The 20,665-nt window shown below is 38.0% G+C and overlaps 2 protein-coding genes across 3 annotated transcripts in view; one reads left to right on the top strand and one right to left on the bottom strand.

The window, feature by feature from the left end:
- LOC114650173 (N-alpha-acetyltransferase 16, NatA auxiliary subunit-like) overlaps positions 1 to 3,091 on the bottom strand; it is a 130,646-nt gene extending 127,555 nt beyond the window's left edge. The window contains exon 1 of the mRNA XM_051925770.1: positions 2,687 to 3,091. Coding sequence (XP_051781730.1) covers positions 2,687 to 2,740 — 54 coding nt within the window. The 5' untranslated portion in view covers positions 2,741 to 3,091. The remainder of the gene's footprint in view (positions 1 to 2,686) is intronic.
- A 6,078-nt stretch (positions 3,092 to 9,169) lies between these two features.
- The window catches only part of LOC114650171 (mitochondrial translational release factor 1), a 39,654-nt gene continuing 28,158 nt past the window's right edge, over positions 9,170 to 20,665 (top strand). Inside the window, exons 1-3 of one of the 2 annotated variants that reach the window (XM_028799649.2) lie at positions 9,170 to 9,207; positions 10,363 to 10,773; positions 19,505 to 19,596. In XM_028799649.2, the coding sequence (XP_028655482.1) occupies positions 10,377 to 10,773; positions 19,505 to 19,596 (489 nt within the window). In that variant the 5' untranslated portion in view covers positions 9,170 to 9,207; positions 10,363 to 10,376. Of the gene's footprint in view, positions 9,208 to 9,260; positions 9,607 to 10,362; positions 10,774 to 19,504; positions 19,597 to 20,665 lie in introns of those variants that run through there. The other variant, XM_028799650.2, reaches the window with a different exon arrangement.

The following is a 20,665-nucleotide window of genomic DNA, read 5'->3' as shown; positions in this document are numbered from 1 at the left end:
TCAAAAACAGTTGGGGCGGTATGGAAAATACAAATAAAAAAATGCAGGAATGGATTCATATTAACAAATGAAATTAAGTTAACCAGACAAAACATGTAAAATCTTGGATTCACACTGTCTGCAATTAAATAAAAATGATAGTAAATTAAAGAATCACTGTTTTTTTTGCATCTTCCATATTTTTTCTGATTTGGGGTTGTAATATGAGAAGTATAGTTTATTATCCCAGTTTTAATTTCAATATCAATACTGTGAAATTAGATTTTTTGTCTATTTATAGGGCACATTTAAAACAACATCAGTAATTACAATAAATTACATAGTAAACATAAAAAAATTGAATAAAATAATAAATTGAAACAAACAAATACTATGAGGAGGAAACCATCAGTATCACTAAAGGTCACAGAGAGCGAGAGAATAGAAATGCGTCTTCAATCTAGTTTTAAACAGTTCAATTGAGGGTGGCTCCTTAATGTAATTAGGTAAAGAATTCCACAGATGATGTGCAGAAGCTGCAAAATCCCTATTCCCCTATTTTTGCACTTAGTATTGGGGACAAGAGACAACTGACTGGTAGATCTAAGCTCTCTGGATGGCCAGTGTATAACACACAATTCAGATAAATAGGTGGGAGCATACCCATGTATTGATTTAAAAAGCTTCAGCAAAATTTTAAAATTGACTCTGAAACTAACAGGCAGCCAGTGTTAAAGTGGCTAAAACTGGAGATAAAGAATCACACTCTATTGCCCCGATCAAAAAACAGGCAGCAGCATTCTGAACCAACTGCAACCTACTTATCAGGGATTTGCTGATCCCAGAATATAAATTGCAGTAATCAAGCTGAGAAAAAGATTTAAAAATAAAATGAGTAACTTTCTCAAGAACCCTATGAGATAAAAAGGCTTATTCTTGGCTAAAAGACAAAGCAGAAAAAGGCAACTTTTGACTACAGAATTTATCTGTTCCACAAAAGAGAGGTCACTATCAAAAATAACCCAAGATTCCAAACATGAGGTTTGCAAATGTCTGTGAAAGAGCCAAGGAGTTCAAAACCAATTGGAACTTTGACAGGAGGACCTGCTGTCAGCACTTCCATTTAATTTTGATTAGTATCAGGAAAATTGTCAACCATCCAGGATCTTAACTTTACAGGACAATTGAGCAGCCGAATTCATTGCAGAGTTATACACAGGAATATAGACTTGTGTGTTATCAGCATAACAATGAAAACAAACATAATACTTCCTAAAGGATGAAGATAAATAGAAAATAAAACAAGACTCAGAATGGATCTCTGTTGAACACCACATCTAACAGAAGCTCGAGACAGGAAAAAAAGGAATTAAAATTTACAGAAAAGTGCCTAACAGTAAGACATGACCTGAACCAGTTTAAAGTAGCCCCTTTAAGCCCCACCATATGCTCAAGCAGCAACAGCAAGATCTTGATCATTTTTTTAAATCTGATACAATTTTCAAAAATTAATATAATGTACTTAACATTTCATATTAATACTCCGAAGATTGACATAAAAATGATGAAATCTGATAGCACATTTATCAAAATTTAAAAAGTATCAAATTTTTAAAAAGTGTGATATCAACTGTCTCTGTATACTGGAAAACATGCCCCCAGTCTTTAACTGAGGAATCAAATGCATGATCATCTCCCACGATGTGTTAAATTGTATGTCTGTAATGCCCTATATAAAGGTTGTGTTCGATATCAAAATTCAAAAAGTTGATATAACATTTGAAAAAGTTCTGTAATTTTAAAATCGTGATATCAAAATTAATACAATTTTACATCGATTTTTAAAACGCGAATATCAAGTTACCAGAATTAAAAACGTACAGGTTAGATTACATGCGACTGTCTATGGCTGTTTCCTACGAAATCATAATTTATTCTATATATTTAGGGATGCCCGACTAAGAACTCAGTATGTTATGTTCTGCTTTGCTCGCTCTCCCTACCTCCCTCCTTCAGATGACAAAAAATAGCAACAGCAATCGGGCCAAAGTCTACGGCGTATAAATAGTACCTATAGTGGAAGGCCAAAAAAAAAAAAAGAAAGTTGAGTCAAGTTAACATACGGACTTGTGTGACTATACTGAGCAGACAGTGAACTCGACTGCACGGGCCCATTGGGCGTAGCTATGTGGGCGGAGCGTTTGGCAAGGACTACGTCGGATACACCTGCGCGCTTTATGGGTTCTGAGCGCGAACACATTGTCAAATTTATATATTGTCGCTCTCAGCGGAAATCGAAATGATAAAAAAAAAACATATACATGTTCCGCACGCATGCACAAACTCCACATTCGGTTTTCAGTAAAAATAACATTAGTGAAACAAAGGAAGCTGTCTTCTCCGCTGAACTCTGGCACGTCACTGTATTGTAAATGTTGCACTTAACAGGCCCTGCGTGTATCTCACAAATCGCTTGATTGCTGAAAGTTGCCCAAATTAAACTTTGTCAAACGTGATTGACACTGCCCTGATGTCACATCACGCACAAAATCTTGGTGATGGAGTATGCACTGGGCACACATAATCAGGCATTTCCCACTCGAAACCAGTCAAATCCTGTGACAGCAGGGGCTCGCGAGCTTCAACAGACCACGCCACACTTTCCAAGCATTTACGTAGCCGGCTACAAGCTTCTGGACAAACTTACCAGGATTCTCTTAAAGAGGTTACTCTCTTTGGGCGGCAGGGGCACAGATGGCATGACAACCGCCGGAGATTTACGCTGCACCGCTGCTCCTAGCGACAGTTGTTAACTACACAATGAAGTTTCGTGTCTTTCCAAGCCCGAGTAATTCATTCAACCGTCTGTCTCGCACACTCCTCTCTCTTCGTGTTTTTGCCCCCCACACACACACACACACACACTACGTTTCTGCTGCTCCGAATCGGCAAGATGGCAGCCAACAGTCCTAAGCTTCAGTCTGCGCAAGCGGGCTGCTTAAAGGGCTATGCAGTTAGGTATGGAATTGTAGGTTAACAGAGACAGAACACGCCAGCCATGTAATGAGGGAAAATCAAGAGCTTCGCAGCTCGTTTGGACTACTCCTTCGCACCAAGCCTGCGAGGCTTAAAAAACCCGTGCTCGTTTACGCGCCGCCGACTTCTTCGTCCACGTAAAAGCACACTCAGTGAGAGCGGTGCCGTTGACCGCACAGAACACTTTTCTAAGGACTTTTAATTTGACAAGCGAAATAACCTCGCGTATGAAGAGGAGTCTCAATGGTTAACTGGGCCTCTCAAGGAAAGCCGAAGTTTGTAAGATGGGTATCAAAGTCGGCAGCCTCTTTCTTACCTTTTAAATGTTACGGACTGGCAGCCCTGTAACTGTCCTTAAAGCTTAACATGTTCCTTAATATAAAGATGGAAGCCGCTTTTAGGCTTAAAATCACCGTCACCGCCAATATATCTTCTTTGGCTTTATAAACAGTTCTTAAAGAGATATTTACAAATCACTGCTTAATTAATTAAAGAATGAGATATAATGATCGACTAGTTAGCTAGTGGAAGAAAGACAATGCAATTTGTTTCGTGCAGTTAAATAATGTATTTTAAAAGATTTGTCTTTTTTAATTTGTTTTAGATACACTGTCTCCATTCTGGATTTAAGTAGTAACAGGAGCTTTCCACTCCAGTACTTCTGGAGGACACTGAAAATAATGTGCAGACGCTGTAAAGACAGTTGACCTTACGAGAACTCCAATTGGAGCACTAACCACCACACCACCGTGTTGGACATGCTACACAACATAAATGAGAATCAGAATTACATTTACTGGCCACGTATGTTCACATTCAACAAATTTGACTCAGTTTTTTATGACTCATCAAGCATAGTTACATGACAGACATGCACACAATTGATCAATCATTTCTTTGGAAATATGAGGAGTCCAGCACATATTATATCGTAATATTCTCAGTTTCACTTAGTTCAGTTTAGGTTTTTGGAGAGCGAGAGCCAATCCTTACAGCTCTGGACATAAGTTTCATTCCAGAGCCCACTCATGTATGCACACCCACCATCTAACTAGAATAATTTAGAATTATAAATTAACATAAGAACGTTGACAAGTGAAAGGAGACCATTCATCCCATCAGAGTTGTTTGCTTTGCTAATAGCTAAGCTGTGTCAATATCTAATCCCGATACTTCTCAAAGATTGTCAATGTTTCTACTTCTACTACATGTCTGAGCAGTTTGTTCCAGATTGTGTCAAGAGGTGCTTTCCGGCTTCAGTCCTTAAATACACTTTCTATAATTCCCACTGGTATCCGAAAGTACGTGATTCACCATTAAATTCCTGGATTAGGTCCCCATGCTTCTCTGCCTGATACTAAACAGGTTTAATTAATAATAATAATAATAATAATATTTTATTTGTATAACACTTCTCAAGCCAGGCAGCACAAAGTAACTCACATGGAATGCGGAAAACACAAAATAAAACAAGTAAAGGCTTCAGCAAAGAAAACACATAGAAATAAAGTTAAATGCCAAAAGCAGGTGAAATAATTATCCATCTATCCATCGTCCAACCCGCTGAATCCGAACACAGGGTCACGGGGGTCTGCTGGAGCCAATCCCAGCCAACACAGGGCACAAGGCAGGAACCAATCCCGGGCAGGGTGCCAAACCCACCGCAGGACACACACAAACACACTAGGGCCAATTTAGAATCACCAATCCACCTAACCTGCATGTCTTTGGACTGTGGGAGGAAACCGGAGCGCCCTGAGGAAACCCACGCAGACACGGGGAGAACATGCAATATCCACACAGGGAGGACCCAGGAAGCGAACCTGGGTCTCCTAACTGCGAGGCAGCAGCGCTACCACTACGCCACTGTGCCGCCCGTGAAATAATTAAAAATAATAACATATAATCACAATTAAAATTAATCTAAACAACTAACTCAAACCAGTTAAAACCTAAGAAGCATGATTAAGAAATGCTATGCAATAAAAATATGTTTTTAAATGAGACTTAAAAATGACTGCAGAATCAGCTGACCCATTTCCAGTTCTCTGAGTATTTTGGAGTACGAAGTTCTGGGATGCACTTGGTTGCTCTCTTCTGCTCGGCTTGAAGCGCTGTTCTGTCTTTGTTGTAGCATGGAGACCACAACTGCACACAGTACTTCAAATGTGGTTCCAGTAGTGCATTATATTGTCTGAGCATATGGCCCTTGATTTAATTTCAATTTATTTTCAACCTCACAATCTTACAGTACACATAATTAGTCATTCCTTATATATAATTTAAAAGTTAAACAAATTACTAAAAAAGTAAGTAAGTAAAGAAATAAGTAGTAGAGTCACTAGCTGAAAACAATATACGACGTAGAAAAGAAAGGTAAGTGTGATGGAGAGGGATCAATGTTACTCATAATTATGGTTAATACCTTTCTGTTTTATTCATATAATAGTGCTCTTGTTTTGACTGTTTGGGTTACTCCCTTGATCTAATTACCAATCACTGGATGTAACAGCTAGAGCAATATTTAAAGGTATGTATACAATTCATCCAGTAGTATATTTTCAGTTAAATAGTAAAGCTTGTATTTTAGAACAGTACAGGGAAGTATATTTAAGAAGTAAGCCAAGAAGCACCTCTTCATACAAAAGATGGTGGCAACCTGAAAAAAAATCTTGAAAGCTTCTACAAAGTTTCTAGGTGAGGTATTCTGGCACCCTCCCTATATATTAGATAACCAAACAAGCTTGATAGACTGAATTATATCCTTTTTTGTTAATATCCTCTATGTTCTTATATATGTAGTACGCAAGAAAACCATTCTTTATGTATTCCTGAAATTCATTACAAAGAATAGAATCTTTTTTACCCAAGTAGGGTGAGTATATACAAAGTCAGAACAGGAACTTTTCACCAAAAACTAGCAGCCTTAGATTTAATATTCAGGCATTGCTAGAGGAAACAACACTGAAAATAAAGATAAACATGTAAAGCTGAGGTTTAAGTATCACACACTGCTTAAGCACTTCCTTTCATATAGGATACCAAAAATTATTTGAACAAGGACTGACACCTACCAGGAACCAAAGCCTGATCCCTAGAGTTGTAAGACTGATGTTTTGATAATAAGGTTGTTATACTCACTAACCTTGGCGTTGGGAGAGTTAGCAATGTCTTGCATGTTGATTACTACATGCAAGTAAGAATTTCACTGCACTTTATACACGGGATGATAATGGCCTTATAAACCCATATATACAGTATAAGCCTAAAAATGAATGACGCTGGGATGCCAGAGGACGAGTCTGATCAACTAACTAAACAGCTGTGAAGCGGATGAATGTGTATGTGGTTAGAAAACTGTCCAGTCATAAACATTAGGACCTTTTAATATTTCAGCTTGTCATAGTACATATTTACTGCCTGTACCAACTATATGTTTCAAAAAGTAACCTGTACTGTAAGATACAGAACATTTATGCTTAAGTATAATGGCATTTAATCTGGTTGAACACTTTCTTGTCCAAGTGAGCTAATATTTTCATGTTAGCTTATTAAATTATACACTATTTGGGAAAAAGTATGTGAGCCCCCCCTCCAAATTATTTACTTCTGGTGTTTTAGCCACATCTGCTGTTCACAAGTGCATAAAATCAAGGAAATGGCCATGTAATCTGCATTGACAAACATTGGTATTAGAATAGGATATACTGAAGAGCTCAGTGACTTTAAACGTGGCACTGTCATAGGATGCCACCTCTGCCACAAGTCAGTACATGAAATTTCAGCTCTGCTAGATCTGTCCCAGTCAAATGTAAGTGCTATTATTATGATGTGGAAGGATCTCGGGGCAACAACAGCTCAGCTACAAAGTGGCAGACAATGTAAACTGACACAGCGAAGCAGACGAGTACTGAAACACATAGTATGTAAAAATCACCTATCCTCTGCTGCATCACTCAGAACTGAGTTCCAACTGTGATTGGAACTGTTATGTGACTGAAAAAAACAATGAATATTTGACATTGCAATAATTTATTCAAGAAAAAAATAAACATATGCCATTTCCATTTGTTGAAAAAAGAACACCCTTGGCTCAAATCACTGGTATTACCCCAGTCTCTACCTGTCTCTGACATTAACAGTGAGAAAGATTTTCCACTCCTCAATTCAGAATTCTTTTAGCTTTGTGATGCTTGAGGGTTGTCATTTGTGAACAGCCCATTTCAAATCCCCCCAAAGCATCTTGACATGATTCTGCTGTGGGTTTTGACTTGGCCGTTCCAGAACCACTAATTTCTTTCTTTTCTGAAATTACTTTGTGGATTTAGTGGTATGTGTAGGGTCACTGTCATGCTGCAGGGTTCATTTCTATTTGAGCTTCAATCTTCTGAGAGATGGTCTCACATTATCCTCATGCAACCTCTGGTACAATGAAGAATTTACTGTCGATTCTAAGATGGTGAGCTGCCCAGGCCTTGGTGCAGCAAAGCAACTCCAAACCATAACATTTCTACTACTATTTTTATAGCTGGTATCAGGTTCTTCTGGTGAAATGCTATCTTCAGTTTTCATCAAAAATCTATTCTGGTACTGTTTCTTCAGGTACTTTGCCTTGCCTGCCCTGAGCACAATGTTTAAGATGTCCTGGTCTTTTCCGAGGTATTCATGGGTAAACTATATTTTTGTCCTGATGTTTTTTTCTGGACAGCAAAGGATTGCTCCTGGCACACCTCCCACACAGATCTAATTTCTAATGGTAGACTCATGCACGTCTCGGGACCTCCCACCCCCGGGAGGTCCGCCGACGCGAAGGCGGTTTCGGGGAAAGGCCCCGCGGAAAAGTCGGGATGAGCCGCGCCGGTTCCGACCCCCTTGCCGGCCATCACGTTGGAGGCGCCATCCGACGATGCCTCGCCGGCCTGGGCGGCACGGTGGCGCAGTGGGTAGCGCTGCTTCCTCGCAGTTGGGATACCTGTGGACCTGGTTTCGCTTCCCGTGTCCTCCCTGCGTGGAGTTTGCATGTTCTCCCCGTGTCTGCGTGGGTTTCCTCCGGGTACTCCGGTTTCCTCCCACAGTCCAAAGACATGCAGGTTAGGTGGATTGGCGATTCTAAATTGGTCTTGGTGTGTGGGTGTGTGTGTGTGTGTGTACTGCGGTGGTTTGGCACCCTGCCCGGTTTTTGGTTCCTGCCTTGTGCCCTGTGTTGGCTGGGATTGGCTCCAGCAGACCCCCGTGACCCTGTGTTCGGATTCAGTGGGTTGGAAAATGGATGGATAGATGGATGGACTCAGGCACTTTCACATCAACAGTTTCTCAAGCTTGATGTAGGTCCTGTGATGAAATTTTAGGGTTCTTAGAGACTTCTTGGCAGTCTGTATTCGGACTCCACTTGCTGGGGTAGCCTTGTTTGGACAAGATGGTAGTCATTTGAAAATTTCTCCATTTGTAGATTTATTTTCAATTGTTTGGGGATTTTTTTTAAATCATATCCAAAATGTATAGGCATCTATAACCTTCTTTCTTTAGGCCTTAGAGAGCTCTTTTGAGACAGGCATATTTGTCGCACACGTTTCAGCAACAAAATGCAAATCAAACGACATATCTGAGGTTTTAATAGACAAGTTCCTCCGAAATTCTCCTTAATGATTTTCGTATCATTTGCACCTGATTTGGTGCTCCTAAATTTAATTTTAGGTATTTGAGGTACTGATCAGTGTAGGGGTGTAATTTCTTATTCCACATGGAAAATTTGCTTTTATGTTTATTTACGATGTACTACAAAATGTAAATGTGGCATGGTGTTTGTTATATAACCTTAACCTACAGATATTGTTTAAATGTAGCTCAAATCTTGGTATGTCTACATATGTTAAGAAAGAACAACACATTACAGTACATGGGGTATATTACTTTTTTTTACATAACTGTATATTTAAATATTAGAAATGCCTCTTCATAATGTATCTTTTCAAGTTAATGAAGTTATTGCAAATTTATTTAAAGATATACTAACTGCATATTAAAACTTCAATGGATCTATTTAGTGATCTGAAGGAAAACGTGCTTAGCTATATGAAAACACTATCGTCATTCTTCAATGCAAGTTTCAAATAGAGGCCGAGCCGCATAAACTACAATTCCCAGAGATCTTTGCGTGGCCGCTTGGAAAACACACAAGAGACTCGCACACAAGTAAGTTCGGTGTAAAATGAAATGTGCATTTACTGACGGGGGCCGGAGAGAGGTTTTGTTAAGTCTTTCATAGAGAGACAGAGGGGGTTTCTACGAGGACAGATGTTTACAAACCGATTAATCAAAATCGAAAGAATCGCCTATATTTCTTGCTACTGATTATTTATTCTCGAGTGTAGCCTTCGTCGGCTCTTACATGTGCAAGTAATTTATCTATTAAGACTACGGTACTCACATTAAAGATTATCCCAAACCTACCCCAAGCTGATAACATTTCGCGCTATTAAATAGAACCGCACCGGTAATTGAAGCTCCTACGTATTAACCGTTCGGACCCTTGATGAATCTTTTAAGACACGGACGTCGACGTAAGCTGCCTTTGAAGACGCCTGCTCAGAGGTGCGATGTAAAATAAAGATTGAATTAACTCAATTGTTTTTCTGCAATTTTTGGTCGAAACTATTAATATGTAGTGTTGTTCGCACAGCACGTGGCCACCTCCGTTTCCTGTTTTATCGGCAAAACTGATGGGAGTCGTGGGTGTCAGTTGAGATTAATCAGTTCAGGTTGGACATTAAGTATACCCTAGTCCATTTAACATCTCCAAAAAAATTATTCATGCACGAGATGTGTTGTTGACTGAGTAAAGGAATAAATAAACGATCAACCTGAAATGGGGAGTACAAGTCAGACTAATTATGAGAAAATTGCCGTGCGACATTTTGGTGGCCACCCTGTTCAGATTTCTCAAAGAGAATTCCCACTACAGTATCTCGTCATGTCTTACGAATTTCCTTTAACAGTCCCAAATCTTTGTGGGACTGGTACCTTCTCCTAGGCTGTTTCGTTGCTTGTGTCAGGCGTTGCCATGATGGTTTTTGTCGCCCTGCAAGTCTTACTTGGATAAGATGGGTTTGAGTATGTTAATGTTTATTATCCTACATGCATGTACTGTACTGCATTTGGGCAGTGGTAGGAAACTTGAGTGTCCATCACCCAGATACAGGGAGAATTAACATAGTTCACACTGACAGAAGCTGGGATGAGGTTTGATCATAGGACATTGAATCCATGAATTGAAGCATGAAGCACTGATATGCCCACATGCACCAAAGTTGTTTTTAATATATATTGTACATGTGTTTTAATTCCCAGGTTTGAAATTAAGAATGAAACACTGCCTATCGTTTATAGGCTGTCATCTCTTCAAGATTCATGTCTTTCAACATGCCACAAAGATGCAAAGCCTGTGGCCTCTGAGGCATTATTATCAGCTTCCATACAAGTGGCCTGCAGGCTTTCCTTTTAGCCTGCTAAAACAACCAAGAAGACAATGTCATCATGAACTCTTGGATGTATTACAACAAGATGGTGTTAAAAGGTACCTAGATAGTTTGATTAGAGAACACAGGCAGGTTACCCAGAATCTAAATTACAGTGCCTTAAATGAAGCTGAGCGGAGAACACTCAACAGGAGGCAGATTGAGCTGTCACCCACAGTCACAGTTTTTCAAGAGACTGAATCCTTGCTCAAAGACCTCAAGGAAGTAGAGGTTATCCTTCAAAGTAAGTGAGTCTAAATGTTTTCCAGCTGTGCTGAATTTCAAATATATAACCAAGATATTGAATTCTTACTTTGTAGAAGCAAAAAACACCAGATACTTCATATGAGGGAAATACCACGTTTTGTTTTTGATTTTATTGTTATTAGTGTTGAAGTTATCTGCAATGAAATTTAAGTTGTTTCTGAAGCCGCCTTTAGTTTTGTTATGCTTACAAGAGTGGCAAACGGAGGGTAACTTTTTCAAGTTCAATCATTGTTATAGATAAGATAGCATTGTTCATGTTGATCCCTATTACAAAGATAATAGAAATTGTGTACTAATGAAAATAGCATTAACTGAATATTATTACATTATTTTGATGCTTGTAAACATTTTAGACATCCTTCAACCTGTTTTGACAACTTTCGGAATGATATAACTCTGCTTGCTTATGATAACTCAATGATAAAATTGAAACTCAGAAATGAAACTTGGTGCATTTACAGTGCTGAATACCTATTGATTTTACATTTGGGCCCCAACTGCAGTATGAGAACATAATATATATATAGATTTTTTTCCAAAATGACATTAATTTTCTATTTCTTTCACACAATGGAAAAAAAAAGACTTAAGTGTTATACCTTTCTAGGATTTAGAAGATGTTGGCTGAAAATTAAACTAGTCCCTAATTAGATGAATGGTTCTTATTATTTTATTACAATGTGCCAATATGTGTTATAATTTTCATCCATCAGTATATTTTCTAACCCATGTATCCATTCCAGGGTCCAGGGTAAGACAGTGCCTCTCCCAGCAACACGAGGCGCAAGGCATGAACCAGCCCTGGACAGGGCACATGTGCATGCACACACACAGCCATCTTAAGGTCGTCAGTTGACCTAATGTACACATGTTTAAAGTATAGAAGGAAAATCTACCCAGACATGTGCAGACCATGCAGACTGCACACAGGCAGTACTTCAGGTCAGGTCAGGTTGGGGAGCATGTACTGGTACAGCATGTTGCCACACCCACCACATGACGAAACAGCTCAGGATCTCAGTTGGCAACACCCCAGGCAGACACACGGTCTAGTGCTACCCACCGGGAATGACCATCTATCTGCTATAGCTAGGTGTTACATAAGTGTCTCCTTGGCCTGGTCCAGCTACTCGAGTCCTGAACAATGAGAATCTTGCGAACTGGATCACCCTCGGGGAATAGCTCCACATGGCCATAGTGCCGTAACTGATGCTTCCTCACAATGCAGGTAATGTGCTTCATTCGAGACTCCGTCAGCAACCGTTCATTCGACACAAAGTCAAATGAGTGGTACCCAAGGATTCTCCAAAGAGACACAGTACCGAAGGAGTCCAGTCTTCATCTCAGGTTTCTGAATAGCATCCATGTCGTGCAACCATATAGCAAAACAGGAAGCACCCGGACTGCAAAGATATCAGAAGCACCACACACCCTTTTCCAGTGACCTCCCCCCAAGCTCTCCCAATCTGTCTACTAACTTCATAGAAAGAGTGATCAGAGACGTGAATGTTGCTGCCGAGGTTGACACTCTCTCTACAGACAGACACATTGCTGATGGCTGTGCCCAAGAACTTGCTATAGATGATTCTGCACTTCCAAGACAAATATTCTTCAATTTGTTTTGTGTGCAATTATCTTCACTTATCACAATGTCAGTCCTTATTTGCAATACATAGATACAGCAGGTATGGCTTCTGCCTTTTCTAGTAGGTGCTAAACAGCATACCTTTTATATTGTTCCATATGCTTTGTAGCACAGTGCTATGTGGCAAGGGAACATTTTAAAAATTTCAAGCTGCTTCCCTCCATACATCTGTTAATTTTCTAACTCATTTATTCAGTAAAGGATTGTGGGAAGTACAGGCACAATAGCTAGTAACATCAAGTCTTCTCTCACTGTATATGACTTCCATGATCCATAGGAAATGCAACAATAACAGCATTTATTCCTATAGCACATTTTCATACAAAGGATGTAGCTTAAAGTGCTATACAAGATGTTAAAGAAATAGTTACAAGCAAAGAAAAAGATAAGAATAATATGAGTAAATAGTATACAAAAATAAATAATCCACACTTACATAAGATAGATATAAAATAAAAAGAGAAGTATAGTCCATAAATATAGAATTGTTATTTTAGTCTCAAAATGCAAGTCCAATGATAAGGTCAGGTGGCCCGGGTGGATAGAAAAAAAAAAAAAAACTCCAGTGCTAAAACGCTGTATGAAATATGAAGTAATCAAGCCTGTCTGTTTTTTTTCACCAACACAAATCCTCACTGTTTATAGCAGAAATTAAATTTCCTTCAATTTAATTTCTTGCAGAAGGACTAAACATAGCTGATGAAAGGGTGGTTTATTTTCAACTTGTCTGCATGTTAGAAATTTATCTGTGTTTGGAAAATAGTTGGTTGGTGCTTATAAATACCCCTCCAACTACTTAATTTAAAAGTAACCTCTTAAATTATGTTAGTTAGAGAAAACCTAAATTCATGTAAATGTTTAAATACAAAAAAACTAATATTTATGAACCTCCTTGCTGAAACTCGATAGGTTAGTGAAATACTGCACAAACACCAAAGAAAGAGCAAACTAAATAGACTAACAGTAGTCAAGTGGAGTGTAGTATTCAAACCAATGAATTATCAGGTAGGTATTTAGAAAGATGTGGCATTCATAAGATATGTGAATCATTCATGATCTGTTCATGTTATTGTAAAATATAATTTAAATATGCTACTACTACAAGTGAAGCAGTAAATTAAAATTATTTTTAATATCAATAGAAGGAAAATTCAGTCCATCATATAGGCTCATTTTCAGCTATCTCCACAGCATCAGTTGCTAAGCTATCCTAAGGAAGGGCAACATGACAGGGTGCCTACAAACTGTTATAGTTTAGTGTTGCCATAAAAGTACTAGTCTTTTGGATGTGAGGACAAACTGGAGTATATGGGGAAAAAGCCACTCTGACAGTGTGCAAAGTCCACACAGAAAACAACTTGATTGGGCTTTAGACAGTTCACACTTCAAATTTACTGGAGCTGTAAGGCAGCGTCACCACCCTCTGTACTGCATTAGTATAAAACTTATTTTAGATGGTTTACTGGATATTAAATTTTACAGTTGAATGTTAGATCCCAAGAATATAGACTTATTTTTTTTTATCTTTGTCACATTAATAGATAAACATGAATTGTAATTTTTTTAACTTTCCAAGTAAAAGTACATATATTGGAACAGCCTTGGAGAAGAAGTTTGGTGTTATGTAAACAACCTTGGAGAAGAGCCTTGGTGTTATGCACGCGTTTCTGAGAAAGTTTTATCTCTGTTAAAAAGTTTTAATGCCGGGCCACCTTAAATTCCTTTGCACCTCTACATCAGCGTCTTTTTTTTTTTTTATATAAATGTGTCAATCAGCGCAAACAGCAAGCAGCCTGCTATCCAATCTCCTACCGACGCAGCTGAAGTTCTCCCAGCTCAAGTTTGTTTATCTGGGTGTGAGGTGCCAGGAGTTGTATAGGGTAAACAATATATCGTTATTTGGAATACAGTAATCCCTCCTCCATCGCGGGGGTTGCGTTCCAGAGCCACCCGCGAAGTAGGAAAATCCGCGAAGTAGAAACCATACGTTTATATGGTTATTTTTAGAATGTCATGCTTGGGTCACAGATTTGCGCAGAAACACAGGAGGTTGTAGAGAGACAGGAACGTTATTCAAACACTGCAAACAAACATTTGTCTCTTTTTCAAAAGTTTAAACTGTGCTCCATGACAAGACAGAGATGACAGTTCTGTCTCACAATTAAAAGAATGCAAACATATCTTCCTTTTCAAAGGAGTGCAAAGCAAGCAGTCAAAAAAAAAATCAATACGGCTTTTAAGTATGCGAAGCACCGCCGGTACAAAGCTGTTGAAGGCGGCAGCTCACACCCCCTCTGTCAGGAGCAGGAAGAGAGAGAGAGAGAGAGAGAGAGAGAGAGATAGCGAGAGACAGATAAAAAAAATCAATACGTGCCCTTTGAGCTTTTAAGTATGCGAAGCTCCATGCAGCCTGTCCTTCAGGAAGCAGCTGCACACAGCCCCCCTGCTCACACCCCCCTACGTCAGCGCAAGAGAGAGAGAGAGAGAGAAAGTTAGCTGGATAGCTTTTCAGCCATCTGCCAATAGCGTCCCTTGTATGAAATCAACTGGGCAAACCAACTGAGGAAGCATGTACCAGAAATTAAAAGACCTATTGTCCGCAGAAACCCGCGAAGCAGCGAAAAATCCGCGATATATATTTAAATATGCTTACATATAAAATCCGCGATGGAGTGAAGCCGCGAAAGGCGAAGCGCGATATAGCGAGGGATCACTGTACATATATTTCATGTGTGTTCCATGTCTACAGCGATCTGGATAAATGTAGGGTGACAGGAAATGTGAGGCAAGAAATGTTGAACAGATACCTAAAACAGAAACTTTTTCATGTTATAGTAAAAATTGCTAAAACGTTGACGTGAAATGTATAATGTGTGAAGACTGAAGTTCAAATATCAAATAATTTCACAAAACGTTAACAAAACAAGTGTGCCTTTATTCAAGAATATAACCAAAGAAAAAGAAATTATTCAATTTACATGTTGCTGTTAATATGTAAAAACCGAAGCCCATTTATCAATCACATGGGTGGGGTTAAGGTAAGAATGGCTGCCTCTAAATCAAGACGTTGCAGGTTTGATCCCAGGTTTTCCCCGCATTTTCTGTTTTGAGTAGTGAGCTGTTATCATTACTACAGTATTATATAATAAAAACACATACTTAATTTGAGTCTGCAACACCCGTTGAAAATTTTTGCTACTTGTAAAAGATGTTGCTGAAGGGATATAAGCAGACACACAAATGCTGGTAAATCATGTCTTTTTGGTATCTTTAATGTGGCCTGACATGACTTTTTTCAAAGGCTTCAGGTATTCTAGTGTTAAGTGAGCTGGTAGCTCATTGTGGGGATAACCAGAGCAAACCACTTAGTTACAATCTATCAAAATCTAAAGAAATTTTACAGAGGCAAATGGGCAATAGACTTTCAGTAAAGAAAATAATTAGCATTGTAAATAGTGCTTGACTCAACAGAGAAATGCAGCATTTATTTGACTAAAAGGTGTTTTTACATGTTGAGTGTGGTGCAAGTAAAACAAACTGATGACGAGCTGTGGAACAGAAGCATAAATCCATGATGTCAGTAATTCATTTGCCACTGCATGGTTTAATGTATGACTCTGAGGTGACAATTTAACCCTTCTGTTTCTCAAATGTATAGATGTGCTTCAGTTTATCCTGGGCATTAATTTTGGATTGATTATATGATAAAAAGTGATATATATTAAATAAAAATTGAATGTTTAGATTTAGTTAGTGTATATAAATAATTTTATATTCAGGGTAGTTCCTGGCATCTGTTAAAGTCCCAATAATATAAAATAAGTTATTTACACTTGAATACATTTTTTTGTCAATTGTTTTATAGACTGGATTGTTTTTAATTTTTTTTTTGTTAGAAGAATTGCTTTATTTAAGCTTTTTTGATCTGAGACTGTAAACTTTGAGCACTCCCAATCTCCCAAAATGTAAACAAAATGTCAGTAATTACTACTGATAAAATACAGTCATATGGAAAAGTTTGCATAATAATTTACTCTACTTTTAACAAAAAAGATAACAGTGGTATGTCTTTAATTTCCGAGGAACACCTGAGTACTGGGGTGTTTTCCAAACAAAAGATTTTTAATGAAGCAGTATTTAGTTGTATAAAATTAAATCAAATGTGAAAAACTGGCTGTGCAAAAATTTGGGTCCCATTGTAATTTTGCTAATTTGAATGCATGCAACTACTTAATACTAATTACTTGCAACACCAAATTGGTTGGATTAGCTCGTTAAGCCTTGCACTTCATAGACAGGTGTGTCCAATCATGAGAAAAGGTATTTAAGGTGGTCAATTGCAAGTTGTGCTTCCCTTTGACTCTCCTCTGATGAGTGACAGCATGGGATCCTCAAAACAACTCTCAAAAGATCTGAAAACAAAGATTGTTCAGTATCATGGTTTAGGGGAAGGCTACAAAAAGCTATCTCAGAGGTTTAAACTGTCAGTTTCAACTGTAAGGAATATAATCAGGAAATGGAAGGCTACAGGCACAGTTGCTGTTAAACCCAGGTCTGGCAGGCCAAGAAAAATACAGGAGCAGCATATGCGCAGGATTGTGAGAATGGTTACAGACAACCCACAGATCACCTGAGAAGACCTGCAAGAACATCTTGCTGCAGATGGTGTATCTGTACATTGTTCTACAATTCAGCGCAATTTGCACAAAGAACATCTGTATGGCAGGGTGATGAGAAAGAAGCCCTTTCTGCACTCACACCACAAACAGAGTCGCTTGTTGTATGCAAATGCTAAATTAGACAAGCCAGATTCATTTTGGAACAAAGTGCTTTGGACTGATGAGACAAAAATTGAGTTATTTGGTCATAACAAAAAGCGTTTTGCATTGCAGAAGAAGAACACTGCATTCCAAGAAAAACACCTGCTACCTGTCAAATCTTCAGGATAATGTTCAAGCATCAGTCACAAAGTTGAAGTTACGCAAGGGTTGGATATTCCAACAAGACAATGACCCAAAACACAGTTTGAAATCTACAAAGGCATTCATGCAGAGGGAGAAGTACAATGTTCTGAAACACAGTTTGAAATCTACAAAGGCATTCATGCAGAGGAAGAAGTACAATGTTCTGGAATGGCCGTCACAGTCCCCTGACTTGAATATCATCGAAAATCTATGGGATGATTTGAAGCAGGCTGTTCATGCTCGGCAGCCATCAAATTTAACTGAACTGGAGAGATTTTATATGGAAGAATGGTCAAAAATACCTCCATCCAAAATCCAGACACTCATCAAAGGCTATAGTAGGCGTCTAGGGGCTGTTATATTTGCAAAAGGAGGCTCAGCTAAGTATTGATGTAATATATCTGTTGGGGTGCCCAAATGTATGTCTAATTTTGATGAATATTGCATATTTTCTGTTAATCCAATACACTTAATGTCACTACTGAAATACTACTGTTTCCATAAGGCATGTCATATATTAAAAGGAAGTTGCTACTTTGAAAGCTCTGCCAATGATAAACAAAAATCCAAATAATTAAGAGGGGTTCCCAAACTTTTTCATATGACTGTAAATCAATTACAATAAGTAATAACTACTAATAAGGTGATAAGCTGAGTAACTCACAGGTACAATTTAGTGGAAGTGCTGCAATTACAGATTGAGAGAAGATGCAAGTTGAGGTTGTAGGTCAGGAGCAAACCCAGGACACATTGGAATTATTACAGATTATAAAACTATATCTCTTGACTGTCCTCTCAGAAACTAGGAAAACTCAAAAGAGAATCTGGAAAATATTCCTAAGGAGAGGGTGACCTGGTATGCCCAGCTTAGTAATTTTTCACTACAACCATAAGCATAGTGAAGATGAAGTAGTGGTGGACCTGAATCAAAGAAACAGAACTCTAATATTGCTACAAATAAATGGGCAGTTATTGGAAATGGTGGTGTGCTGGAACTTGGCGTTCTTCACCACCTTCAACATTCTAACTCAGAAGGTCAAAGCACCTGTTATGGTTAGTGGCTGTTCTTTTCGAGACTGCTAAAGGTGATTGTAGTGTCACAGGATGTAATCATTTCCTACAGGTAGTAAATAAAAAAGAGGACAAGAAGAAAACATTTAGGTGGATATCCATTTAAAATCAGCATGTCATCTTCACAGTGTGAATCGACTCTACACTCTCATATTGAAGCACACCACCTTAAAGAACTTATCTGATCTGTTATGTCCTTCCATTCTTGGTTCACTCTCTTTCTCTCTAGTAAATGGACTATGAACACATGCATTTCAAGGCTTCATGATAATACATGTGCTGAAGGGATGAGATGCATTAAATTGTCATTGTGATCTTACAGTGGTTGACCGTTGATTAAAATTTGATGGATATATATTTATAATTAATAAAATATTCATAATTAATCTAAAATATAATTTGATACATGTCAGTTGTTTGTGGGAGGTTGGACAATGAATATCACATTGTTTATATTGGTTATTTGTATTTGTGTGAGCATCACTAAATAGTATTCTCTGCAACTAGTTAAAAAAAATAGATGCAGTTTTATGCAATGTTAAACTGAAGCCTGTTCAGCAATGCTAATGGATCACAAAGTGAACCAATGGGAAATATTAAAAACTTTCTTCAATGTTATTTTATTTCAACATCTTACTCATATGTCCTCATTGACAACTTAATTATACTGAATGTTTTGTTAAAATAATTGTTATGAATCCTCAACAGGCACTGCATTTTATAGCTAACTGCTATTTAACAAAATTTATCATCAGTAAAGACATTTTTGGACATATTTCTGATCATCAAATCCTTCCCAGTGACTAAAACTAAAAAATACCACAACAGGAAAGTTGATATATTTTACTTGGAATGACCCAACAAACGTATTCTCTACTTATATTTAGTATTTTAAAAATAAATTTACATAATCATTTCAAAAATATTTATACACATATACCACTGCAAAAAGTATGTTTTTTGCAATTAGTAAAACAGACTTGGACTTTACCTTCATATTAATATGATTTCTGTCATTTGAATCTTAGGTGCAGAGAAAGCAGAAGACAGGCAAATGATTGATCTTGCAAAAGATGAACAGGAAAAAATCAAAAGGCAGATTGAATCACTCCAGAGAACAGTAAGATCAAGTAGATAATATAATGTTGGCTTTATACTTGTGTGGTGTCTAGCATTGATTAAGCTTTGTGAATATGTGATATGGTAAATGATTTTGTTTTAAGAATGCAATAATGCAAAGAATTCTTTCGGCTGAACTTTGGTTTACAACTAGAAGAAATTTAAACTTAATCAATAAGAAGTGGTTCACATTTGGCAATTCAAAAGAGGTGTATAATGTAATACTGAGTATGATGTGAAAGAATCAAAATGTTTACTTAATCAGTATTGGCATATGTACATAGCCAAGTCAGACAGTGCATTTACATGCACTGGTAATTCACAGAAACTTGGTGTCTAAAATGCCAAGTAAACCTTTATTCTGGTGGAAGAAACCGGGTTATTGATCTCTGAGAAACCTGGTTAATGCAGGTAGATTTCTCTGAGCAATACAGGTCTTTGGCCATGTAAACCTTTAACTGTGTTGCAGTTAAAAATTTTGAAGTCTGCACAAGTCTACTGCACCTTGCACCTGCTGAGCTTCTCACACACTTTCAGTAGCCACGGGTAGAAGTGTCCATAAGATAAATTTCCTGAGGCAAATGCTTGCGTGATTGGCGTATTTCTTCTCCTGGTTAAAATAATCTGTCTCTGTATTTCAGAAATGGTTACATTTGTCTTGATGTGCTGAACATACAGGTACAGTGCTAAGCTCAGCAATGCAAACTCTGCAGCAGTGTGACATATTAAAAGTAACATGTGTTAAGCAGTCTGAATACTTTTTAAAGTAACCCAATGCAACACTTACTTTAAGTAAAAATACCTGCATTATTATTATCCCAGCAGCACTAGGTGTAATTCAAGAACTACATGTACTGGTATGCTGTTCCTTTGCAGGGTTCAGTCACATAGCCAAGCAGTAAAGACTGTGCTATATGCAATCCAGTAACAGAAATATATAAATAAAGAGTCAATTTAGTTTTAATGGAGCTATTTGCTATAGATATAGATATAGTGTGATCTGGTGATGCAGTGGCCAGTGTTTATACCGCAAATTATTGGTGATTCAAGTCTGGGATGTAAAAAGGGCA

The sequence above is a fragment of the Erpetoichthys calabaricus genome, chromosome 4 (assembly GCF_900747795.2).
Source record: "Erpetoichthys calabaricus chromosome 4, fErpCal1.3, whole genome shotgun sequence".
NCBI lineage: Eukaryota > Metazoa > Chordata > Cladistia > Polypteriformes > Polypteridae > Erpetoichthys > Erpetoichthys calabaricus.
This window is presented reverse-complemented; position numbering and strand designations above follow the sequence as displayed.